The sequence below is a fragment of the Passer domesticus genome, chromosome 15, assembly GCF_036417665.1.
Source record: "Passer domesticus isolate bPasDom1 chromosome 15, bPasDom1.hap1, whole genome shotgun sequence".
NCBI classification, from domain to species: Eukaryota; Metazoa; Chordata; class Aves; order Passeriformes; family Passeridae; genus Passer; species Passer domesticus.
This window is the reverse complement of record NC_087488.1, coordinates 7,002,818-7,028,954: the sequence shown is the minus strand read 5'-3', so window position 1 is coordinate 7,028,954 and position 26,137 is coordinate 7,002,818. Positions and strand designations below refer to the sequence as shown.

The following is a 26,137-nucleotide window of genomic DNA, read 5'->3' as shown; positions in this document are numbered from 1 at the left end:
CTCCAGCCTGGCAGGAATGGAACTGGCAGTGCCATCTGTCTTCCTTTGTTTCTTTGCAGACACACTCCGGTTTTTCCCTGAAGCAGCTCTCTGAGCTTAAGGCTGGCTGTGCTCTCTTCAGGGCACTGTGTTTTGTTGGAGCACAGACTTCAAGTGCTTTTCAAACCTGCCAGTCATTAACGCAGTGAGTTGTGACTGCAAATAATGGAACTGCTGTAGAAAACTGTGGCTTCCCTCCGTTAAACAAAACACAGAAGAACAGAGTTTGTTAAAGGAAATAACAAATTACAAAGCCGAGCACTTGCTAAAGGATGCTGTCTCTGGGCACCTGTTCTGTGTCGTTTGGGTAACTGTATTACCAGTTCAGATGCCTTAGATGCCTGAAATTAGGTGGGATGAATAGGGGTCTAAACCAGTTTTAGCCAATTACCTGATTTGCTATGGCCTCTGCAGCTATTAATGCATAAAATAACTGCAGCAAAGATAGAGGCTCCAACAAATAAGCCAATGTTTAAGGTTTATGTCAAATAAAGAGTCCCTACCATTTCCTCTGCATGCTGGATCGTTGCCTGAGGTCCAAGTGTTGGTGCAGTGTGAGCACTGCAGCAAGTTCTGTACTGTCAGCACCACTTGCTGTGGAAGGGGAATGAACAGCGAGTTCTGACTGAGCAGGTACTTGAACTGACTGAGAGGGGGAAGCAGAGCCCTGCCACTGCCATGAGTTCTGCTAGTAGATAAGTACTGGTGCTTTATACAAGTGCATGCACTTACAGCAGAACTCTGTCTGTACAGTGGTGGTGGTTGTGTGAATGGGGACTGACACCAGAAAAGCTTCAACCTTTTCATAAAAAGCTTAAGTAATTTCTCTAATCTAAAAAGTACACCCAGCCAATCATGCAGCCTTGTGATTTCATCATATATCATGCTGCTTAGCTATTTTGGGCAGAATTAAAAATGTTTGTTGGCCATAACTATGATATGGGTTTACATAAACAACCTGATCATTCAAAAAAAAAATCTGTAAGACTTAAATTGATTTCATTAATCTACAGTCCAAGCTGTAGTGCCATCATCTGTTTTTGTTAGGGCATCACTAAAAAAGCCATGCCAGTAATTCCCTGTGGTCACCAAGCATTTAGTAGAGATGATAGGTTATTAGAAGAGGTTATTTTAGCTATTTAGGTTTGGATATTGGGTTTGGAAGTGTAGCTCTTCCTTCTCCTTCCAAACATTTTGTTGGGCTATTTTGTGGAGTATTAATATTCTCTAACTCCTGTGTTCAGAAAATGCACATGAAAATGTTCATTTTATGACTAAACATCTGGAAAGGGAAGGTATTAACCTGTATACAACCAGCCTAGTTGTATGAAACATAACAGAGAGGTATATGAGATGTCTCTATGGTGTCCTTTCTGGTTTTTGTATTTGACAGTATCAGCTGAATGCTATGGGTATGAAAAGAGAAAACTCTTCAGGGCTTTGAAGTTATTTTTTAAAATTTTGTCAAGTCTTCCTAATACCAAGCAAACCTAGTAGCAGATGTTGCTTTTCTAGGCTAACACATATCCAGTATACATTTTTGTCACTACTGATGGCAGCAGAGATTCCTCATGGTGTGTTGCTTTCAGTGAGGCAGGGACAAAGGACAGGATCTGATAGACCTGCTGCAGGGTTGATGAATCCACACTCCTTGAGATCCTGGAGATTTCTGCCCTGGGATTTACTAGCATAGCTCATTCAATCCAATGTTTTCTCCTGTGGGAGGAAAGCAGTGCAGGGTCTGAAATTTAACATACCCACTATAAGGTATTCAGAGGAAAGATATTTGTCAATGTTTTGTTAAATTTCAAAGAGATTGTGTCTCTCTGGAATTTTTAAGTTTAAAGAGGCTTTTAATACATTAAGCCTAGTTTTCACATGGAAGGGTTTAAATGTTATTTAAAACATTGCTAAGCAATTATGTCCTAGATACAAACTACCCAGTTCTCCCCTTACATGTAAGCTCAGCAAAGCTCAGTGTGTTCAGGTGCTGCTGGCTGCAAGGCATTATCTGGGCATGTTTGATGGGGAATTACATGCCCTAGAAAGAAAATTAATAAAGATATCTCCTTTCAACTCCTAAATTCTCTACCTACTTCTTTCTGTGATTAAAAAGCACATATATTAATATGTACAATCCTAACACTTAAAATTACACAGTCCATTTTTTTTGGTCACGTCAGGACTTCAATAACTCAAGCAGTTCATGGGAGAGTGGGATTATTTGTATTATCTCTTCCAGATGAGCTGAAGCAGAGTAAATAGGCTGTTCAAAGCTCTGAGAAAGCAGCTTGTTTCAAAGGGATCCTTTCAGCTGCAAGCCATGATGTCAGCCCCTCTGAAGAGCTGCCCAGGCTCTGGGAGAGCTCGGGGTGCTCGTCCTGGGCTGGCTGGACAGACTCCAGGGCTGGCCACAGCCTGGGCTGCTGGGGGAGAGGCATATTCACACTGCAGCTGCAGGTGAGAAGCAGAGCTCATAGTGATGCTGGCAAGGTGGCTATGAAGAAAAGCATTTCTAGTGCAGCCTTTAAGAATTCAAGGTGTTTTTATGCAGCCATTCTTTGTGGCAGTACAAGCAAAGCTCCACAGACTGCTGTGTTCTCGTGACTCAAAATACATCTCCTGCAGTCATTTGTTTGAGGACTCACCACTGGAGTGTGAAGCTTGCTTATATTAAGATCTGTAATGAAATGTTACTTCCATTACTTTTGATACATGGGCTTCATCCACTTTGTTCACTGTGGCATGGTATTGGTAAACATCCATCTCTGTGTGATACACAAATTCTTTCCTAAATTGCAAAATCTGCAGAAGAAAACTTAAGTATTTTTCACCCCTATGTTCTTAACCCTTCCTTGTATCTCTTTGAGTAAAACTTGCTTTTTTTTATGAACATTTTTTTTCATCTTCATTTTAACTGGTGGTTTCTCTTTCTTCTACTACTGTTATATGGTACTTCCATAATAATTTTAAGGTTCAAAACATTGGCTTTTTTTTTTTTTTCCTTTTGGACAAAAGTTTAATTTATGAAAATGTGTATTTTTAGTATGTCTTTAACAATGAAATTTCTCCAAATTGCTGTGTCTGTGGGTGTGGTGTCCAGACTACCCTTTAGTTTTCTAAAGGGAAAGAAGGAGGAAGATATTGGTGTGTGGTTTCAGGAGAATCTAAATAAAAGATTCATAAACTGAGATTGAATGCCCTTGGGAAACAACTGCGCAATACAACCCACTTGTGACTATGTTACATTCCCCTTCAAACTATTTTTTATCTGTTGGAGGTTAATCACTGAATTAATGTTCAGTTATATGTTAATCAAGAGAAAAGCAAGGCTATAAATTAGCACTGAGTTTAGATGTGGTCAAGCAGCATTCTGAATTACTCAGAAGCCTCAACCACGTTGGAGGATAACATTTTGTATTACTGGTAATCTTGAATGCCTTTGTGTGCAGGTCTTGAGCTTTGGTGTATTTAGTGTCACTTTGAGAGAAGACTGGGGAGCTGTCAGAGTAATTACTCTGCAGGAGCCACACAGTAATTTTCTGCAAATAGGTTCCTTAACTCGCAACCTGTGAAAATCCTGTTGACAGCAGGGATCCTTGAAAGCATAAATTCCCTTCAGAACACGCATTTAATGGTTTGAAGGAAAAACAGTACCTTGTGTAGCTCCAGGCAGGCCCTGTGTAATGGGAACAGAAGACTGGTGCTGTGAGATGAAGCAGAACAAGGCTGCAGGGCCAGAGGCTGCTCCTCCTGTGGGACCCAGCCCAGGGGAAGAGCTGCTGTGGTTCCAGAGGTGGGATGGCATGGAAGCACAAGTGGAAGAGAAGGATGACTGGAGAAGCTGGAGTTGATGAAAGATCTTGTCAGGAGTAGGAATAATATCTCATGGATAGTGAAAGCACTGAGGTAGAATTAGGTTCACTTTTCTTGCTATACTCTAATTATTAATAGCTGTTATACACTTGTGTCTGATTAATAAAGGAGCTAAAGGGAAAAAGGGTGATGGTAGTTCTGCCATCCTGATGCAGACAGAAAGAAGGAAAACATAACCAAGTTCACATAGAGGGAAGAGCTTGAAACATCTGGAATTGATCTATTTGTAAAAGTTTAATCCGTGATTCTTTTTAATCTTTTATATGAAAGAGAACAATGTTTTGCAGCAAGGTAGTTGATGTGAGTAGCTGTAAATTGCTCTTGCTGCTGTGGAAAAACATAGAACCCATTCAACTTGGAAGGACGGAGAAATTGATGTTAAGAGTAATGTGTGTAGTAAAGAAATAGTTGCAGCAATCCAATGAAACACTGTCTGTCCTAATAAATCTTTGCTGTCTATAGGTAGTATTTTGTTTGTCTTTCTTTTGGAAGTTACATTTCAAATGCAGAAATAACTGCAAGTTGCTGTTATAAAATAAACTTTTGCCTTTTCCCTTTCCTGGTGCTTTTTTTTTTTTTTTTTTTTGGTGAGCCTGAAAAACCTGGATCTTGCATAAAGGAATCTCATTTTCCACATAAGCAGAAGCACATGTTCTAAGAAAACTCTTTGCTAGAAAGTGGAGCTGTATTTAAAACACTAAAACATGGCAAGGAGCTGTGTGCCCTGCATGCAGCACTGCCATTGTTTGGCAATTCACAGAGAAAAAAATAAGAGAATCCTCAGCCACGTATGTGCTGCTGGTCCATAATCATTAGCAGTGATTTCTCTTCAACACAGACAAGCAATCTGTTTACAATATATTACTTAATAAATATATCTAATGTGATATCCTTGAAGGTGGTGTTGTTTTTTGGTTTGATTTTGTTTTTTTCTTTTGGGGAAGAAGGTATAAAAATGCTCACTTAGCTTTGCAACCCAGGCTGCAGGTGCATCTGTCCTGCTGGCAGTCTTGCAGAGAGTTGACAGTATTTCCTGTGCATGCACAAGGACTGGACACACTGGGCTGGCTGCTCTGGGCTGTGTGACCTTGCAGCCAGAGTAGCAAAACTCCACAGATCCTGTAGAGCTGCCTGTCAGGGACACTGTGTGCTTGTGAACTGGACACAGGATCCAGTCTAATGAGAGGATGAGAGCCAGAATTCCAGCCTCTGGAGCTGAGCAGAGCTCACTTTTCATTGTGGAATAAGTAGCAGAAGCTTTTTTTTTTTCAGCTGTTGTTCTTTCTGGCAGCAACGAGGTCACTTGGCTTTTTTACAGACATGGCTCCTTCTGTTCCTCACCCCGTGGTCTGGCACACAGTAACTAAACCTTCAGCACCAGTATCTTACAGCAGGAGTGCACTCTGACATATGCCTAGGAAGATAACAAATGATGCATAGTCCATACAAGGGTGTACAAGAAACGACCAGAATGACAGCAAACATCTCAAAAGCTATTTCTGAGTTTCTTCTTATTAGACAGAAGCAATCCTGTTTCATGAAAACTCAGAGGGAATATGGAGAGACAGGAGAGGAGCAGGGTGCTATTTAAATTAATATAATCCTCAACCAGAATGTCTTAACACATACCTTAACATCCTTTGTACAGCCTCTCTTTGCCTGGGATAAGCAAATGACTTACTGCTGCTCCATTTGCCTTGTGTAGAAGGCAAACACATACTGTGAGAAGAGAGAGCATGGATACCTTCCTGACCTGGGTGTTTGCACAGGTGAAGGGTGTACCTTCACCATCTGTAGGCCTTGGCAAAGGCTGCTCCAGCACAGGGGTTTGAGTAGCTCCTGTCTGCTTCTCTGACTGTGTGGGTATTGCCTGTGGACCATTCTGAAGTCACAGGAAGATCCTGCCATGGACTGTGCTGGTACATCCTTGTGAAGTCTGAAGCTACACAGAGGTGTCCCAGGTAGGACCTGCCATGGGAGCCTCATGCACTTCCCACATTTAGCAGCAAGCCTTGTCCAGGATCTTTCACCCCCTTTCTCTTAGTGCTGATCTCATACTGCTCTTGTGAGCTTTAGTAATGTTCTGGGGGTTTAGACCCTAGCAGCACTCTGCCCTTTCACTTAAAAGGACATCCAATGCTGTGTAGCACATAAATGAGTGAAAGTCCTAAAAGATGATGCTCAAGACCTTTTAGTAGAATTCTGATACAGACTGTCCTAATAAGGAGCTGTAGCTCTATTTTTTTGCACTATTGTATTTCTCAGATACAAATTTTATCTAATCCAAGCAATAAAAGATGGTATGATGATTTCTAATTGTTAGCTGGGAGGCCTATTTGCAAATTCAAATAGGGCAGCTTTAACTAGTATATCCTGCAGTTTCCAGGGAAGCATTTCTATTTTCCAGTTTGCTTTTGCACAGCTGCTGAAAGAGCAGAATTGCAACTGCAGCATTCTCAGTTACAATCCTGGCAGGGTTGTTATCACCCATCCAGCTTTCCCTGTATAATTGGGAATTCAGTGCAGCTCTTGCTGAAGAAAGTTGGAGTTTTTTGAGTTTCATTGAGATTTTGTAAGTGCTTCAGATAACCACAGCTAAAAGCACCCAGTGTGCTTGTACTGAAGCAAGGACAAGCAGGTTTTGTTTTTGGTTTTTTTTTTTTTCAGGTCAGTGGTCCCCAGAATAATAATGGTTGAACACACAGCCTCAATTCCAGGAGGGTGACATTGCAGCTTAAATGTTTGATGTTGAATCCTAGCTGCAAATAAACAAATTCTAGCCTTTACATAGGGTTTGAACTGGAATAAATGTAATATTTTGGTCTCTGCCTTACATTCAGAACCTGAAAATTGATTCATTACTACAATAAAAAGATATGCTTTAATTTCTTAGAATGCTCATTGTAGGGCACTGAGAATAAAAATTAAATGTGTCAGCAGAAGTTAAACCAATTTGCCCATTTTAATTCCATTTTATTTGGTATATTTCACATTCATAACTAATCTGAAAAATATCGACAGGCTGACATTTAATTAAAAAGTATGTCACATTCCTCTGCATGGGGAAATTAGATGTTGATTTCACACCGACTTAACATTCTCTTCTAGGCTGCTCTTGCAGCTGACATTTGTGTCTTTCCCCTGGGTATCCCAACCCAGTGTCTGAACTAATCAGCAATGACTGAACATTGAATGGTTTGGGCATTTTGGAACAAATTATACATATTCCAACTCAGAAATAAATTAATAGGAAATGTACTAGTAGTATCATATACAGTCAGTGGTCCACACCTACTGATTTATGGAGGATAAAATAAAATGCATGGTTTGCTAGACTAACTTTTAATCTAATTTTTCAAGTTGTCAGGATAGGCAGCACACTGATACTACTGCCAACAGTCTCCAGTAACTTCATGGGGCAGTATAACTTCAAATAAGATGGAATACCCTGGAGAATATTGTGTGTTGAGTATAAGATTTTTCTGATGGGGATTTCCATTGCACACTGTGTAAATCTCTCTGGGAGTGATATGGAGAAGGGACATTACACAGACATGTAGCTCCCACTTTAGAGCTGGAATAATTACTGCAGATTATATTTTTAATGTGTGTGTGTGTGATATAGGTGTTTGGGAGGATTGGGGCCAGGGTGAGTTGTTTGGGTTTTATTATTTTTAATGAACAATTTGTGTAACTTCTACCTCTGCACCTGGGTGATCTTTAAATTTACTTGTTTTTCCCCTCTGTTTTATCATCAAACAGTAATAAATAATGGACTGCCCATTAAATTTGCTCAGAACACAATCCCATAATAATCATCTGCAACAGAAGAAATTCTGTGTTCTGTTCTTATTGATACCCCTCATCTTGCAGCTGTGGACGTGGCTTTCCCATGTTGTTTGCTGGAGGTCCCCTTTGTGGGCTCTGAGTAGCAGCAATTAATTTCATTTTGTCAGTGGCAGCTCTGTGCAGTGGAATTGGAATTATTTTGTTACAGAGCAATTCAGTAAAGGAAACAGGAAACTAAACTTGGGTGCTCAGACTACCAATGTCTGACCCATCAGCTGTCCCCTCACCAGCTTTCTTATTCTCGAGGGCTTAGGGGGTTCAGGTGTTTTCCCCAGGCCTGAAGCACACCTGGTGCATGCTCAGGAGCACTTCCTGGCTGGAACAAAGCACAGGAGTGCAAAGTAGGAGTTGGAGGAGTTATTGTATGCAATTGTGTGTCTTCACTCTGCTTTACCTTGTGTGAAATGAAATTTAGCCCCAAGTTTCCACAGTCTCTTCAGTTTAAATATTACAAAAAAAATCACTATAGTGCATATCTGTTTCTCTTACTGCGCTTCTGAGCACTTTCACAAGTTCTGTAGAGCTGTTAACCTTAAAATAAATTTCTTCTAAGTGTCATTTCCACCTCACACTCACTACTAGCCAGTTCACAGCTCAGAGCATTGCCTGTTCACTGGTCCCTTGTAACTTCTGAGTGTCTCTGTGCTGAGCTGAGACTTGAAACCTTCTTCTTTCACTCTCAACAGCCTGATCACCCAGAGAATTTCTGCTCAAAACTTCAGCTGTGGCAGGTGGAGGAAGCAGCACTGACACAGAACAACCTTGCCCTGCAGGACACAGGAGATTCTCTGCTTTTTCCTGTGGAATGATCAAGAGCAAACAGAAATATGATGACAGCATTAGAAAGGGACCTTGTTTTGTGGGAGCAGTGTTGTACTTATTGTACCTGTTGTATTTGCTGCACTTCTAATATAATGGATTTTAGTCACTTCATGTACCCACTGCTGAAAATATCTCCTGAGTGACACCTCAAACCCCTTGTTGGCCTCTGAGTCTTCTAATACAGATGCCCATAGTAGCAGGAATTTTTCACTCCTTTGGAAGTTTGCCTATAGGACACAGACCAAACACCTTTCAGTTTTCTGAAAAGCCACCAAGGGGCAGCTTCCTTCACACTGCTTGAAAGCAGATGGGTAGGAAAGCCTGCCCAGTTGTCTTGGTTTAGGCTAATTCCAGTTGGCAATGACAAGGTCAGTCTGAAGGGGGGGAAATGAACAATGAGAGATTTTATTTTTAATCTGAACAGACCTGTGAGGGCTCTGAGAATTTGATGCCTTTCAGTTATCAGGCACGTAAGGATAAATTCTTCTGGACTGTCATTAATTTTATCTTCCTATGAAGCACTGTTGCCTTCACTCTGAGTTTTTCAGGTTTGGTCAGTCCTTTAAACCCTCAGCCCCTTCCACTCTTGCCTGTTTCTCCTAGGCAGTAGGTTGGTAAAAACCAGATGTTTGGTAAGGTTGTAATATTTCTCCCTGCAATGCCTTTGCCTCTTGTGTATGACTTAACTTGGCTCCAGCCACCTGAAATCTCAAAGAGAAAAATTAGTTCCCTTGGATGACAAGCATTTTCTGTTTTCCATCTGAACTGAAATCTGCTTATCTCTGAAGCAAGCAGATTTTTGGATTATATAAGCAAACCAAGAAAATAATTATAGACATATTTTCTTCTGTGCTTGCCTAGAAGGATAAAGAAATTAAAAAGGATAATTACCATGAAGGTTTTTTGCTCCACAGATGTTACAAAGCACCTTTCTGTGTCAGAACCTCCTGGATACAGTGCCTGCCATCTTGTGGACAAGACACACTCTGTCTGAATCCTTGAGACAAATATTTAAAGACTATGTGATATTTGTAGCTCAATGCAAACAATCTTTCTTCTTGGGGACTTATTTTTCAATTGAAGTTACTTGAGTTTGCATCCCTTACTTTTGAGGATGCTTGATTTCCTCTGTTCCAGTTGTCACCAGCTGTAAAACTATCCAATGTAAAATCCTCTGCAGTTTTCTATTTAAGTAAGTTAAAATCAATAACCTAAAATGTTTATCTGAGAACCAGTCAGAAGTACTTCTGAGAAATCTGTCACAGCAGCATAATTGCTACATGCCAACAATAAGGAGAAAATTAGTGAGTGAAAAATCCTTTCCAAATGCAATAAGGATTCATTTTATGGGGAAGGCTCTAAACCCCCCAGTATTTGTCAAAATATTATGCTTGCTGAATGAGATTATTTCCCTTTTGTAAAATCCTTTGGAGACAGCCCACTGCCTGTTTTTCTAAAATTTATGGTAAAAGTTCCAAAAAGAAGTATGTGAAAGTTTTAAAAAATTGTTACAAAGGTGATGTTTTTGCTGTTACACTGAAAGTACAGTTCTAATAAGAAACAGCTTCAGCTGTTGATCTGACTTAAAATCTAATTTGGACTCAATTTTTTGTTTAAAATAAAAAAGTCTGTAATTCAAATCTGACTTAATGAATGAAATTTAGTGGACAAATTGTCACTACTGTCACTCCCATCTGATTAAATAAACATTAAGGTTCATTGTGCTGGTAGCTGTGTCTGCCCTACAGGTGGTCAGAGCCATTCCTGGCTTTAGGGCAGATGTTTGGATTGCTCCTGCAGAGGTGCCGGAAGGGTGACCCAGTACCAAGCCCTCCCACCACCCAGGTGTAACAGAATTAGTGCCACAGAGGTGGCAGCTCCTCACAATAGATTTGTGAGGCAGCTCTGGACTGCTGAAAGCTGTCAAGGAAGGGGCAAAGCAGCTGGGTCAGATATGCAAGTGAGGGTAACATAAGCTGCTCAGAGAACTGATAACTTACTAAACAATCATCTGGGACTGAACCCACGTGTTGCAAGTGCTTGAATGTTGTAAAAGAGCTGGCTCTAATCACAATTAATGAGGCCGTGCACAATGTGATAATCATAAGGAACTGTGTTTGCTGACCAGTGCTGGACAGTTATTTATAAGCTGGACTAAACTGAGCCATACATTTGCAGAGAAGCAGTTTATTTTTAGTTCCTGTAGATTCTGTTGTGATTGTGTCACAGACCACATGATTTTGCTGCAGGGCAAATTCAAGAGGAGCTGTGCATACAATCAAGACTTGCAGAATCTCTGCACCCAGCAGATCAGCCAGCTCTCACCAGCCTACCTGAGGCTTTCTAATTCACTTATCTTTATTACTAGTCTTTGTAAGCATGTTCAATTGTTTACTGATTGCTTTGTTTATCATAAAGGATCGGTCTGAAAAGACAAAGGTTTCATTGCAAACAAAAGTGTCCTAAACATTTGGCATCCAGTGTAACAAGCCACTCAAGGCTGCACAGCAAATTTGGGGAAGTGTTTTCTTACTGTGTAGCAATGGCTGATGAGATTGCATTTCCCCATGGTTAGTCATCTGTTTGGTAAATGGCTGTCAGTGCTCACATTGCTGCTGCTGTTTTAGCTCCGTAGCTGTGACATTTGTGCCCAGATGATAAGCTTCCTGGCCTGCTGCTTCCTACAGATAATCAAATGACCAGATATGACATAAAATGTCTGAGTTTCTGAAACAGGAACTGACCCCTTCCAAGCTGAGACTTGAGAGATTCACTGAAGTGGCTTCAATGAAGGCAGTCCTGCAGAGGTGGGCAACTGAAATGCTAAACATGATGTCAAAGCTACCCTTAAATAATGTAACCTAAGTAAAAAAACCTAGAAATTATAAATTAATACATAATTCAATATTGATAACTCATAAAGTGAGAGAAGCATAAGAAAATAAATGCTCATTGCAATATAGCTTTGCACATAATGTGTGAGTGATGCTAGAAGCAGACTTTAAGAGAAGGGGGCCTGAAGGAAAGCCCTATTGGATAACTATGAATTGTTAGTAATGTGGTCTCAATCTTTATACATATTTCTGTAGTTCTTGCCTATATCCCAACTAGATCACAATAATCCTGGTGTCCAGATGACAGCTGTGTGAATATTCTCTCAGAATTATGCACAAGAGAATACTGTACCAATCCTTACTCACTTTAGATCCACAGAGCTGGATCAAAGCACTTCATGAAAACACGCCTGGCTGCTGCCCCAAGCAAAATAGCAGGAAGCTTCACTGTAAGATTTAGGTCAGTGATTTCAGTGTCAGATACAAGAGCTGGCAAGGCTGATTTATGCCAAGATTATACCACAGCTTGGCCAAACAGCAGGTCAGGCATTATTCTGGAGGAAGGGTAAGAGGAAAGGATTTTTGCACCACTTAATTCAGCAATGACATCAGAGCAGTGGAAATCATGTTTCAGTTCTGTCTAGAGGAAAAATAATCAGGCAGCTTTCTTTTTAAAATCACATCCTTCCTGTACCCTGTCAAGGGAGTAGGAAGATGAATTTGAAGGGTAAATAGTTGGAGAAGCATAATTTTCCTCTCCATTTCATCGTGGCATTACTAGATCATTCATCAAATAGTGGTTAACTTAATCAAGACAGACCTGCTGTTTTTAAAGGTGAAACTTTTCTATCATAACCATTTATTTTTGGTTGTTCATACTAGGAGAACCATTACTGGCAATGAGTGGTTATTCTCCTCATAATCCTTTACATGAAGTGCCAAGTGTTCTGAGAAACAGAAATCTATCATTTCCTCTTTTGACACCACACTTTTGTCTCACTCTCTAGGGGAGATAATATGATTTACATACTTAAATATTTTGCTGTACTGTGTTTTGCAGTCTGGCAGCTGTTATCAGTTGTTATGACGACCAAATAACACTACGGGAGTTGGTAATTAAGAAGGAAGCGGTACTAGAAGGACAGCAAAGTCCTAATAGTTAGATTTGTCAATCAATTGCATTCCTGGGGAATCATTTGCAGTTTTAGACTAAATATACTGCTTCTGTTGAACATGATAAATGACTCTGAAGTGTGGGATCCTGCTGTCATCTTTGAGGCTTCTCATGTGAACTTCAAAGCTTGTATTATTGTACTAACTGTTGAAACTGTGTTGGAGTTTTTGTTCTGTTTGCTTAGCAACTTGAATCAGCCATTGCAGCAGTGAAAGAAAAAACAAACATGCTTTCAGATTATTTGGCTTAATGTATCTACCTTGCTTCTCTTTAAATCTGTCTTTGTACGTTGATCATTGTGGTACAACTCCATAAGTATCTAGTATTGCTGAAATGATGAAAAGTCATAGAAATTCTTATCTACCTTCAACAAATCAGTATATGCAAAATGACATACACACATAAAATATTTATTTGTATGTGTGCAAGTCCTGTGATTTCCAGGCAGGGGAAGTTTAAGGTGTGATGAAGGTTTACTTATTTACACGTTATTGAGAACATATTACAGTATATAAAATATGGCTTAAAGGCTTTTAAATGTACATTAACTTTTGGAACTTCATTTAGCTTCTTTTACAGAAGCCTACTGCTGTAAAAGCAAAGGCTAGTATATCCAGCATGCAATTATTTTTGGGGCTAAACTGACATCTGCTGGTGTTCTGCAATAGCGTGTGTGCAATCAGTGTGATGACAAAACATCACTATATTCTTTGTACATTTCCACGGTGCTGTTAGCAGCCCTGGTGATGACTCAGTACAGCAGAGAGAAGCTGAAGAGTGAATAGAGCAGGTGGGGCTGCTGATCACACCGTGCCACGGGACTGGGGATGGAGCAGAGCTCTTGTGGTTGCATCCTGCTGCATTTGTGTGTCAGGCTTCTGAAACTGCCATGGGGCCCCTTTTTCTTATGTTTTTTTAAAAACGAGTTATGTTTGTAATCTTCAGGTACACAGCTCATAGGGAAGTTGGGGGTGGGGGGAATAAAAAGCTGTATCAGTTTCCAGCCACATTTCCTCATGCACGCCTTGAGCTAGCACTGCTGTGTCCCCACAGTCACCCAGTCTGCCGCAGGAAGGGACCTCCTGTGAGTGCCACTGCACAGGCAGCAGTTTTGGGGAACCCTCTGGGATCCTGGGCCTAACCCAGGCAGGCTGTTGGGCTGCAGCTCTCTCCATTAGACTAAGAAATCTGGCACAAAATAACCCCACTTGTGCTGGAGATCAGAGGGGCTGAATGCAGCTGGCGTTAATTTCTGGTTATTATCACTGTGGCACTCTAGTCTGGTTGTGTTTAATAAGAACATCCACAATCACAGATTCATAAATAGTGCTACTTATTGAAGCAACACGGATACAGATTTGGAATTGCTGTTGATAAATGCTGTTAGTGCATTAGCACCAGCCAATGGTTAAGTTAGCTTTAAGCTAAATTAAAAAATCAGTTTTTCATTACACTTAACTTCACAGTTATTTAAGCTTAGTTTCACCCAGGTATGGTCTGACACAGAGACATGAAAGTTAATAAAGAGGGATCTCTCCTTTGGGGAGGAGAGAGGAGCAAAACCATCCACTTGTCTATGAAATGGGGTCATATTCTCATCCTCTGTATGGAGGATTCCAAAGATCAGTTTTATATTTTCAGATAAATAGAGGTGAGACTGCACTGCACTCAAATACAATTGGTTACCTGTTGCTTCCATCTTAAACAGTGGGGAGGAAGGCACTTTCTGAGTTGCACGTTGGTGTATGTTTCACAGGGAAATGAGGGATAATGAGGGTTTCAGTTACCTTTGGTCAGGCTGAGTTAGGATTAATGGTTGAATCAAAGGCAGAACAGAAGCATGATACTTCAGTATTGCTTCCTCCTCCACTCGGCTGAGGCAGCAGTAAAGGTCATCCAACCTTTGCTTGATCATCTTTATTCCCATCAACATTTTACAACTGCACATCATCATCACAGAGTCGTAGAACAGCGTGGGTTGGAAGGGACCTTTAAATATCATTTAGTCCAAGGTCCCTGCAATGAGCAGAGACACCTTTCAGTAGATCAGTTACCCAGAGTCCTGTCCAACCCAGCCTTGAATGTTTCCAGGGGCATCCACCACCTCTCTGGGCAAACTGTGACAATGGTTTACCACCCACATTATAAAAGCCTCCTTTTTTATATCTCATCTAATCTAAACTGACCCCTCCTTCAGTTTAAAATCATCATATCTTTTCCTGTTGCAACAGGCCTTGCTAAAGTTTGTCTCAAATTTTCTTATAGGTCCCCTACAAGTACTGAAAGGAACAGTAAGGTCACTCTGAAGCCTTCTCCAGGCTGAACATCTCCAGCTCTCCCAGCCTGTCTCCAGTGCAGAGGTGCACAGCCCTTGGCACATCTTCATGGCCACCTCTGGACTTGCTTCAGCAGCTCCACGCCCTTCTTACGCTGGGGCCACCTGAATGCAGCCCTGCAGGTGGAGTTTCATGAGAGTGGAGCAGAGAGACAGGATCCCCTTGCTTGCCCTGCTGGCCACACATCTCCTCACAGGACCAGATTTCTACTTCTAATACAGCCTGCTGTGTGTGGATAAGGGGGCTGAGGCCCTGTGTCCATACAATGTGCGTGCACACTCCCTGCTTCACTGAGGCACTGGGCTGGGAGCTCTACACTTTAGCCCAGACACCATGAAGGGCTTAAGCCTCACTCAAGTCAGGTGTAATATAAGCAAGTGCCTCAACTCATCCTTGCCCAACCAGCCTTATCAATTCTCCAGAGCAAACCTGCCAATTTTCCACAAGCTTGTCACTGACAATCAGGAATAAAACTCCTTAACACCCATGTAGTATTAAGAAGCAGGGCTTTACTTTTTATGGTGCCTAATGGACAGGATAATTCTGCCTAAGGTGCATGCTTGGCTCTAGGTGGTATTTATTAGCAAGGATATACATATCCCTCAGAAAAGTGTTACAGTTTGTTACTTTAGGTGGCCACAGAGCCCACTGCCTGTGCTGGGCTGATTTGTTCCACTGACCACTAAACAACATTCCATTAATTGTGACTTCTGTGTCATTTTCCACATGTTCACAAGTGCTGTGGTGACCTGGTCAGCCACAGACTGGCTAAAGCTGATGCTTCATTCACCCAGGGCCATCCAGCAAAAGGACTGGAAAGGCAGAATTAGCAAATGGTGAGGAGGAGGATGGATAGTGAGAGGAAACACACTCACATACCACTAAACGGATGCCAATTGCCTATTTGGACATTTGGGGGAAACAGTAGTGGGGCAAAAAGGAGAAATGTTACTGGGGTCCCCAAGGAGGAGCACGGGCCAGCCTAGACTAGATGCAAAACCCAACACATGAGAGAGCATGGCAGCTGGAGTAAGAAGGCTTTCAGTTGAAGGCCATGCCTTATTTCACCCTGGGAGATATGCTCAGTCATGGCTTCTCTCTTCTGTGGCTCCTAAGCTGCTCACGGTCACCTGGGGAAGGGGCTTTATTTATTAAGAGAACAAGTATTTCAACTTTAGTTAATCCAGGCCACCAAAGCCCAAATTACTCAGGTTCTGCTTCTGGAAAAATAATACATTATGTGATTTCTTGATAATGGTGTAAATGTATTCACCTTTAAATCTAGTTCTAATCTCAGTGCTGATGAATCACACTCCACACTCCTCTCCCTAAACCAGGGGGACTGGAGCATTTATGCCCTCAATACTCTCAACATCTGATGACATCCCCAAGCACCCCTACTTGCAGGTGATTCAGTAGATTACTGTGAATCTAAACCCACCTGAAGCAGGGCTTCATGTTGGGTTTATCATCACTTTGGGTAAACTTCTTTCATCCTATAAAACCTGACTCCTTGCTCCAGGATGGATTTCAATTGAAGCTTTATGTGTGTTCTTTAGGGCAAGGTTCAAGAACCGATTTAAACACAAAACTAGGACTTTGATGGATTTTAGATGTTCTCAGCCAAAAGGCCTTATGAACTGTCCCTGCTGATAACCTGCAGGGGTTATCAAGTCCCTTCAGTCTAAGGTAGATTCACACAAACCAGCATGTGAAGCAGTCCCTTTTGAAGCCCGCTTAGGGATCTGCCCATAATTTACTTTTGTGCTATCCTGGAGCTGGATAGAGGAAGGATTGACATACTCTTGTGTTTTCCAAAGACTGAATCCAATTCAATTGCTTGTAAAGGCACTACCTAAAATCACTGAATCTTGAACTTGGAACTTTTGTTGATCATGTTTATATGTTCTTGTGTGCTGTCTGAAATACCTGATATAGTAACATAAAGGGCACTGCAGAATTACAGAAGTGATTTCCCTGCAGTGCTACAGACCGCGGTGCTTGGCTGCGCTGCCCACGGGGCAGTTGAAGATTACCGGTTTAATGGGAGCGAGCTCTTGGCGACAGCCGCGGAGTTCCCGATGGCCCTGGCTGCGAAATGCGTCAGGAGTGCCTGTACTTCCACAGGCTTTCCCCGTTCCCTTCCCGTCCTGCCCGGACCGGCCGCTGCCGGGAGCCGATGGGTCGGGGGAGCGGCCGAAGCGTTTCCCGGACAGGGCCCGGCCGGGCCAGCGCAGCGCCCGCCCGAGCAACCCCCGCGGCGCCTGCTCGCGGCTCCAGGGGGAAGGGGAGGAGGAAACGCGGGTGGGGACGGGACGGGACAAGCCCTGCTGACGGTGGCTGCGCCCGGGCGAGCGGAGACGAGCGGAGAGGCGAAGAGGGCTGGCGGGCACGTCTCGGCACGGTAAGGGCTGTGCCGCGCTGCCCGGAGCCTGGCGGGGCGGCGGGCAGGGCAGAGCAGGGCAGCGCGGGCGGCGGGGGGGCTCTGCTCCTCCACCGGGGCCGCTCCCGGGCCCGAGCGCTGCCCTCCCCGGGCCGCTCCCAGTGCTCCAGTGCTCCGGCCCGGCTGCGGGGAGGGCGAGAAGCCGCGGCTCTGAGGCTGGTGCCGCCCCGCAGGAGCCCCCGGGGCACCGAGGGCAGGTGGGGGCTTCACGGGCCAGCGGTGTCCCGAGCGGCGCAGCCCCGGTGCCGGTCCCTGGACGGTCCGGGAGAGGCCGTGGGCGACGCCTGCTGCCCTCGGCGGTGCGGGCGGGGGCCGAGCGAGGCCGGGGTTTCGCTTTCCCCAGCGCGGCAGGCGGAAGGTGGCCCTTTCCTTAGGGAACGCTTCGGCTCCTCTCGGGCTGGCCCTGCCCTGCCCCGAGGAGGGGGTTACTCGCAGGATGAAGCCACTCACAGGATTATTCCAAAACTATTGATTACTTGGTAAAAGTAACACTTTGAGCTCTGAAATCGCTCTTGCCGGCAGAACACACCGTGCGGGTACTATTTCTACTTCACCACTATAGAATTCAATGTGACCATTTGATTTCCTGAAATATGTCAAGAGTCTTTTTTGTTGTGATTACTGGATTTTATTCTCTCACAAATGCCTGGGAAATTTAAACAACTTTGAGGTAGTATTTCTCAGCAGGTTGGTAAACTAGGAAGTTGTCCAGCGTTCAGATGAAGTTGGTGGTCCAAGAAGGTGCTGTGTTAGGGCTTTGCACTGCAAAAATCCGAGTGCTCTGATAAACCTGTATATCCTGCTGGGTTGTTAAAAGCCTTCAACCTGTATTTCATTCTCGGTGTTCTGACCGGTAGCTGTGTTAGACTCTGATGCCCAGAGAGCCCTCTAAACCAGCCGTGGTGTTGGAGGGAAGCTTGGGATTTCTAGTGAAGAGGACTGCGTAGGAATTGTTGAATTTAAGGATTAAGTTGTGTCAAATTTTAGCAAGAGATTAAGGGAAGGGCAACAACCAGTTTGTTTGGCCAGACTAGGTTAGGATAGTTGTAGTTTCAAGCAGTTCTCTACTAGATGGGGTTTTGGTTGGTTGGTTTTTTACATACCAAGCAGAGAGGTGGGCTATTACCTTCTTTGTCACTTGTCCCCAGCCTAATTTTTAAGACCTGGAGTGTGAAACACACTTGCACAGGCTGTATGAAGTGATGGTTCAAATACCTCTTCAGAGTTGACATTTAAAGCAGAAGGGACATTAGAAAAATGAAACTGAAAAGCTGAAGTTGTAGTTACATCTACAGTATTCAGTACGTTGAAGAGGCTTTTTTTGTAGTCCCGATGTCATCTTGATGTTTATTAGGAATTTTTGTTTTGGTAGATAACTTCAAGGAATTCATACATGGTTTTACTTTTTTTACCATTCACTGTAGTACTTTGTACATGTTATTTGTGCTACAGATTTGAAACTTTTTAAAAAATAAAAGGGATTCCACAAAGTGCTGTTAGGACCTGAGATCTGTTCATGTTTATCTACAGAAAAAGAAAAGTGAAAGTGCAGCAAAAAGCACAGTGATCACTTTTAAATTGAAATGGTTGCTCAAAACCATTTGGTGGTAAGAAATGAACATGCAATGTAATTTAAAACAAGTAAATATCAAGACTTGAAATGTTCATGCTGGAAGTTATATAATTCTGAAATCTGTGAAAGGGTGTAATTCAACAAGTTTCTTAGAACTTGCTTGTCAGTGAAGCAGAGCTGAGCAGCTGAAGTAGCTGTGTGTTTAACCCCACCTGGCAAGTGAGCACCACACAGCTGCTCACTCACTGCACCCCTGAAGAAACTGGATGGATGTGAGAAAACTCATGGGTTGTGTTAAGAACTGTTTCACAACTGAAATAAAATAATAAGAAAAATAATAATTTAAGAGTTGTAATGAAAAGTAAAGTGACAGAGGGAAATACAGTCCAGCAAGTGAAGCAAATGAGAGCAATTGCTCACCAGCAACCAACCAATGCCCAGCCAGGCCCTGATTAGTATTTCCCTCCCAAAAACCTTCCTGGTTTTGTTGCTGAGCATGATGCTTTGTGGTCTGGAATATCCCTTTGCTCAGCTGGGGTCAGCTGTTCTGGCAGTGTCCCCTCCTGGCTTCTTGTACACCCCCAGCCAACACCAGCACACCAAGTGGGGCCAGTAGATCGTGATTCAGCTCTGTAGTTTAGTCACAAGGAGGAAACTTCTCCTTTCTAAAGAAAACACAAGATCACAATTTTTAAAAGGTATTGCTGTAAAATACTTGTTGCTACAAAAACTTACTGAGTTTCAACATCTTCGACGGCTGTCTTGTTCCCTCTTCAATCTGCCAAAGCTGCAGTGTGAGTATGAGGAAGGTGGGAAGGAGCAATGTTTGTCCCAGGCTTACCACAATTACAGCTCCAGCACCTGTAGCCATGTCTGTTCTTCTGTACCAACTCCTGTGTTTGTCCTGGCCACAGGGCTACTGTAAAACCACACTTGATTGAGTACACAATTCCCTTTGTAATACACCTTTCCACATTTCTGCTAAATCTGCTGGGAAGATGGTGGGACTCCTGAAATGTATAAGCATTGGTGTTTGCTGGTGTATCCCCGTGCCTCCAGTGCACCTGATTAGTCCAGTGTGACCTGGAAGAGTGAACAAACCTGTGACAAGTTCTTTATGGAAGTGTTCATAGACTTCACTGAAATCCTGTATTGTGTGAGGAAGGTAATCAGCAGTATTCCAAGGACTTTTCCAAGCTCTGGGAGAGTGGAAAGGCTTGTGTCATTGTTGGAGACTTGTGTGCTGGGTCTCACCCAAGCTTTGTGTGGATGGAGTGACACCAGTCCTAAACAGACACACCTGAAATTCTTTCTCTTTGCATGTTGTCTTTTGTACCTTCAAATTGCATCAGTGCAATTTCCCTTCTTTTGTTCACAGTAGTGCTGTGGGTAATTGGAGTTCCTATATAAGTTTCATAGCACCATAGAATTAATATCCCAAATACAGGTTGCCTTTCCCAGATAGTACTGAGTGAAAAGACATGAATGTGTACAGAGGGATCGTGTGTGTGGCAACAGAATGGAGTGTGGCTCTGGGAGAGCTGTCTGGTGGTCCTTAGGAGGAAGGGGAAAAGTGAGATGCTTGGTCAGCGTTGATGCCATGAGACCTTGTTCCACAACGAAAATGGTGGGCAGACTATAGGAAGTGGGTAGCTGGGGAGGAGGAGAGGAAGTCTGCATTGAAACCACAGTAGTTTCTAGGCGGTGGTCAGCGTTCCTGTCCTCTGCAACAAAATAACAATTGGTGAAGGAAAATTTGCCCAACAAATTCATTAAAACATTGCTAAGAAGTAAAAATGGCGAGGGTAGATATATTAGATATACTTGACAGTTGTAAAAGCTTTGAGTTCAGTTGGACATGCTTAATTGTTTGGGTTTCTTTTTCCTTCAATATAATTACTTCTGTCAAATTGCAGCAGAGGTAAATACTATATTGAAGTTTCACCACAAGCCAGGCTCATGTTGGTTGGCAACTACCATGTGGCCTATCATACTGTTCCATTTTTCAGCTGAACAAGAGAGATTAGAAATAGTGTCCTTGGAGAATTACCAGACTTAGATTGTTTAGTATACTAATAAAGATGTTTAGTATACTCCCTGCTTTAGTATTTTTAATTTATAAAGGAAGAATTGGTGTTGGGGCAAAGTGTAAAAAATTCCCAGTGAAAAGGAATTGGGAAGTAGGCAATAACAACAATGAAATCAAGAGTGACATTTAATACTATCAGAAACAAATACCAGCCAATTAATTTCATGCTGGTAAAAGTCCCTTTTGAGCTAGTTATCTTCTTGCTGTTGAGTTGAGCCTAATTATTTGTCGATTGCCATTAATAAACAATACCTTTTGTTATGGTTTTCTCTCTTTTATGTTTTAGATACAATGTCTGCTGCAAGTGGCAATCCTACCCCATCTGCACCACCTTCTTATGAGGAAGCTGTAGGAATCAATGTGAACTATCCTCACCCCTATCCTGTCCCTGGCCTGGGGCAGAAGCCAGATGGGAAAGGAATGAATCCTCCTCCACACATGGGACAGCCTCCAGCAGCAAATAACCCCGGTAAGCCTCCAAAACTTTTCTGTACCTCATGTTAAGGTGATGTCAAAGTGGTTGTATTATAAGTGTTGTTAGAAGATGAAAAATTGTGGTTTGCAGGTGTTCAGCGCCTGCCAGAAATACTTTTGAAGAGAATAAGGTTAATCAATTCTTGTGAATTCCTCCGTGTGCAGTGATACCAGTAACATCGTTTGGCTTTCTGAAGTTTTTAGTGCAGCTTTATTTTTAAGACAGTGTATTTCTGCATTAGGAAATGCCATGGTTATTTCAGTCTGTTGTTGTGTATGTCATTGTTCTGAGCCCTGAATATTTCAGTGATACCTGGTTTAGAGGAAGTTGATTGCTGCTCTTTTTCCCTGTTCCTCCTGGAGTAAACAGACGTTTCTCTGCTCAGTTACTGTTCAGACGGTGTACGTGCAGCAGCCAGTAATGTTTTATGACCGCCCAGTTCAGATGTGCTGCCCTTCCTGTAACCAGGTGATAGTGACACGTCTCTCGTATGACTCAGGAGCTTTGACCTGGCTGTCATGTGGTGGCCTCTGCCTGCTGGGGTAAGTCAACTCAAATTTGCACTTTTACCTTGACTTTTTTTAGCTTTAACATGTGACAGAGCTCTCTTTCTCTGTGTGGGACCTGAGCCTTTGTGCTTCAGTTAGCCTACATCTGCATCTGTGTCCTGTCGGCCCTTAAAGCAGTTCTGGAACATTATGGTAATGGATTCCATAGCCATGTGCATTCTTCCTAAAGCTTATGGCACTGGTTTTACTGATTGCTTTTGAACAAGATACATTTTACCTTCTTGTGTGTATAAAAAGTGGTAAAGCAGTGGTTTTCTCTTTTTTTGCCTTTGCAGGTGTATAGCAGGCTGCTGCTTAATTCCCTTCTGCATTGATGCCCTAAAGGATGTGGATCACACCTGTCCGAAATGCAACGCTCTTGTTGGTTCTTACAAACGTTTATAGGCAGTGTTTAAACATTGATTGATGAAGTTGTTTAGCACCTCTAAAAGCCCTCTCTGAAGCTTCGTGGAGACTTCCCATTTTTTCTGTGCATCCTGTCACTGGAAACCAATAAAAAGTAATGTTTATTGCTAGATGGTTTGAATACGCAATTGCTTGAGAGGAGTCTCCCTTAGGTCTGTGAAAAACATACCTAATCTGTACAGGCCACTCAGTCCAGCACCAGTGGAGAGCAATGGAGTGTTTCCCTTTTTGCCTAATACAGAGCAGGTTGGTGGTATTCTTCAGTTAATCTTGTCTGAGGCATGTTGCACATTGTGCTTGCATTGAGACTGTAAAGTCTCAGCACAGAACAAGAGGAGGACGTGTATGGAGAACTGTTTAGGCTCATGCTTTGGCAGCAGCATGAGCCTAAACTTACAAACTTGCAGGGAGTTGCCTCAGAGACAGGTGCTCCTCTTCGAAAAAAGAAATCTCCTGTTGTCATCTTTTCATGAGCACTAGAATTAATTTTAAAACTTTTGTAGTTTGAAGAGAACCAACCTGAAGGCTTCTTCCTTCTTGGAGGTAGCTTTTCCTAATGGACAGTTCAGGTGGTTCTGCAAAAATAGTGAATTAATCTAGTATCTGAATTTTCTTGCCAGTTTCAAGCCTAGTCATGTCTCTTATCTGAAGTAAAGATGTTCATATAGAAGATATTTGTTCAGTGGTTTTTGTTAGGCTGGAGGCTTTCTTACTGCAGATGGAAAGTCTGTGAAGTGTTTACTTCACCCCAGTGGAAATGCCCAGAGAGCCTTGGTTAGAGCATTGGAAAACTTCCTTGTACATTTGTGTAAGTCAGCTGATTGATCATAAAGAAACCTCAGCCTTATCTTAAGGCTCAAATTCCTCCTGAAATGCATAAATAAAACAACTGGGCTTTTAGTTGTTGATCTGCTCATTAATTATTGTTTCTTTATTAAGAAGGTAAAATGTGTGTTAAGGAGTTTCTCTGATTTTTCTAAATTAAATGAAGGATGAGTTCTGCTTTTAGAAACTTAAGCTGGATATGCTTATTTAAGATGATAATCACAAAAAATTAGGGAACGAGGCTTTGAGGGTTAAAGTCATTTCTGTGTCATAAGCAATTGGATCAAACAACATTTTGATGCATATCACAAAATCAGCTGGGTTAGAAAAGGCCTTTGAGATCATCATATCCAACCTGTGTTCTAATGCCACCTTATCAACCAGACTGTGGTGCTGAATACCACACCCAGTCTTTTCTTAAATACCTCCAGGGACAGTGACTCCATCATCTCCCTGGGTAGCTCATTCCAATATCTGATCACCCTTTCTGGAAAAGTCTTCTTCCTAATATCCAACCTAAATGATACCTGTCCAGAAAAGGAAGACAGGTATTTAAGCAAGGCTGTGTTGGTAACACTGTATTAATATCTGTAAAAGTAAAAAGCTAAAATAAATACAAATAAAAAATACTGCATTTACTGTTCTTACCAAATGTGCCTTCTGTATATATCTGGTATAAGTTAGTTTTTCAAAAGTTTTTAAATACTTTGAAATCCAGTAATTTTGTAGATCATGTACAATCTCTAGGCCTTGTCTTAATGAGGTTTTGTAAACTGATGCTGCTTGTGAGCCAGTCTGCAAGTGACTTAAGAGCTTCCTTCTGTATTTGGAAAAGGTTTCTGGTTTCCTCAGATGAAAGAATGTACATCAGGAGCTACTCACTGACAAGAGGATGGTGGAGATAAAAAGCTGGTAGTTTTGTAGCTTTCCATGTTGATGACATGGTACTTTTGTCTGCTGCTGCACCACCATAGTGCTCTCTGTGTTCTTGAAGGGCTTTGGGTGATGCTGCATTAAATCTTTTGTTCTGGTGACATGAGCAAGTCCTGTGCCTTACTGGGTGTCACAGAAGATGTGCTTCTTGTCAGTTTATTGTCAGAGCAAGACAGAATGAAGCAGTGAATCTCACAGTGTCTCCAAAATTAGGATTTTTTTGCATGGTGGGAAGGAGTTTTAATCATTTTAGTACCTTGTCACTCTGGTCTGGATAATCCTGCCATACATTAATTTGGTAAGTCTTCCAATTGTTATTACCTTAGCTCCACTTTTCTCTCCAAAGTGATGGTTGGAAAATCTGAGGTGGTGGCACCAGAATGCAAAACACCAAAAAAAATTAATTTTGATTTATGTGGATAGTCCGTTGATTCTCTAAGTTCCTTGTATGGATTGAGAATAGGACACACAATGTTGGCAGCTCTTCCTTCTAATTCAGTATTCTGCAAGGCTTTCTGCTGCCCCTTCTGTTGTTGTGTTTCCTTAAATGCAAAGCCTGTGTTTGTTCTCTTGTGTACGGAATAATCTACAGATTGTGCCAAAGTAACCTGCTTTGTTAAACCTACCTTGGACAAACAAATGCAGGATATAACTTGCTTTGTGTGAAAGCACTTTGTGTTTGATTATGTTGAAATTACTGTTTGTTTTTAAAACTGACTCTGTTTAAAATAAAAACTTTGTCTTTCCTATCTAGTGCTTGTAATTGGAAAATTATAATATTTGGATTGTTTCCAAACACGTGGATGGCTGAAATGTTAAAAGAAGAAAGGTAATTACAGGGAGAAGTTTTTCAGAGTCTCATGTGGGCCAGGTCTCTGATAAATGGCACCATCTGCCTTGCAGACCAACTGTCCTACACAGAGCCACACTGAAAATGTGTTATTTTCCTACAACCCAAGTCATAGAAATATTTTTTCAATTAAAATTTTTGGGTAAAACTTTCACTTACAGTGCAACTAAACAAACACATATAAATATGGCTCCATGTTCACATAGCAGGAATATATATCAAATATCACTGTATTCAGTATGAAAGAATCCCTATGAATCATGTGAGAATACCCTACTTTCTTTCAATATTTTCTATATATCCTTCAATATTCTTTTTATATTTTTGGTTGGTTGGGTTGTTTTTTTTTGAGGTGCAGAAAGCACAAGAAGGCAAGGTTAGTACCTCAAACAAGTTATTTTTATTAAGCAACTTTAGGGTTATTTTGGAGGTGAGTGAGTGTTGTATGAATAGTTTTTCCTTGGTAAGGTAAGGTACAGAAGGAGCAATGCTGGCTTTATGGACTCAAGCTGTTTTCACATAAGGAAGAAGCACAGGGCACCTGAAATCCTCCAGCCTCACATTACAGGTGCAGGTAAAACCTTCCCTACACCCACCTGCATGAGCTTTCCAGGATGACTTTGCTTTCTCTTACAATTTGACAGTGTTATTTTCATTAGGCTTCTATTGTTATTAGAACTTGCACAATGTTCAAATTCTGATGAGGCTTGAGCCAGAAAGAAAGAAAACTTGTTTTGTCATACAAACAGGATCCAAAATAAAAGTTGTTAAAACAAGTAAAATGCAGCTGATAGCCCTACAAGAGGGAGTTGTTAAGCGAGTTTGGAGTGGTTTCAGAAAGCTGTTTATTGCAATGTTTGTGAAAGCACTTCTGGCAGTCTAACCACAAGGATTTTTTTTTTTAAGAAATTCTAGTTAATTAAAAAAAATCAGAGTTAATTATTATTCATAACTGAGCAGCAGGAGGTCAGTAATGGAGTATACAATAATGTCATCCTCAGGGTAAAAACTAACAAGTGCTGTAACAAAGTTGTAGTTTTTGTAG

At 41.9% G+C, this 26,137-nt stretch overlaps 1 protein-coding gene and 1 long non-coding RNA gene across 14 annotated transcripts; one reads left to right on the top strand and one right to left on the bottom strand.

The window, feature by feature from the left end:
- Positions 1 to 1,507: 1,507 nt before the first annotated feature.
- On the bottom strand, positions 1,508 to 17,138 carry LOC135281538 (uncharacterized). Of its 12 annotated transcripts, none has more exons than XR_010348142.1 (6): positions 16,967 to 17,104; positions 15,999 to 16,060; positions 14,382 to 14,610; positions 5,698 to 11,267; positions 5,545 to 5,611; positions 1,508 to 5,318 (listed from the first exon to the last, which is right to left on the bottom strand). It is a non-coding gene; the product is annotated as an uncharacterized LOC135281538 (long non-coding RNA). The 12 variants fall into 12 exon arrangements; XR_010348144.1 differs by having other exon boundaries at positions 1,508 to 3,883; XR_010348134.1 differs by having other exon boundaries at positions 1,508 to 8,813; positions 9,013 to 11,267; positions 16,967 to 17,138.
- LITAF (lipopolysaccharide induced TNF factor) lies at positions 15,656 to 24,991 on the top strand. Of its 2 annotated transcripts, none has more exons than XM_064390501.1 (4): positions 15,656 to 15,766; positions 21,322 to 21,504; positions 21,896 to 22,052; positions 22,355 to 24,991. In XM_064390501.1, the coding sequence occupies exons 2-4, from the start codon at positions 21,327 to 21,329 to the stop codon at positions 22,461 to 22,463; spliced, it is 444 nt and encodes a 147-aa protein (XP_064246571.1). In that variant the 5' UTR covers positions 15,656 to 15,766; positions 21,322 to 21,326; the 3' UTR covers positions 22,464 to 24,991. The 2 variants fall into 2 exon arrangements, with proteins under 2 accessions (XP_064246571.1, XP_064246570.1); XM_064390500.1 differs by lacking the exon at positions 15,656 to 15,766 and adding an exon at positions 17,202 to 17,334.
- Positions 24,992 to 26,137: the final 1,146 nt, after the last annotated feature.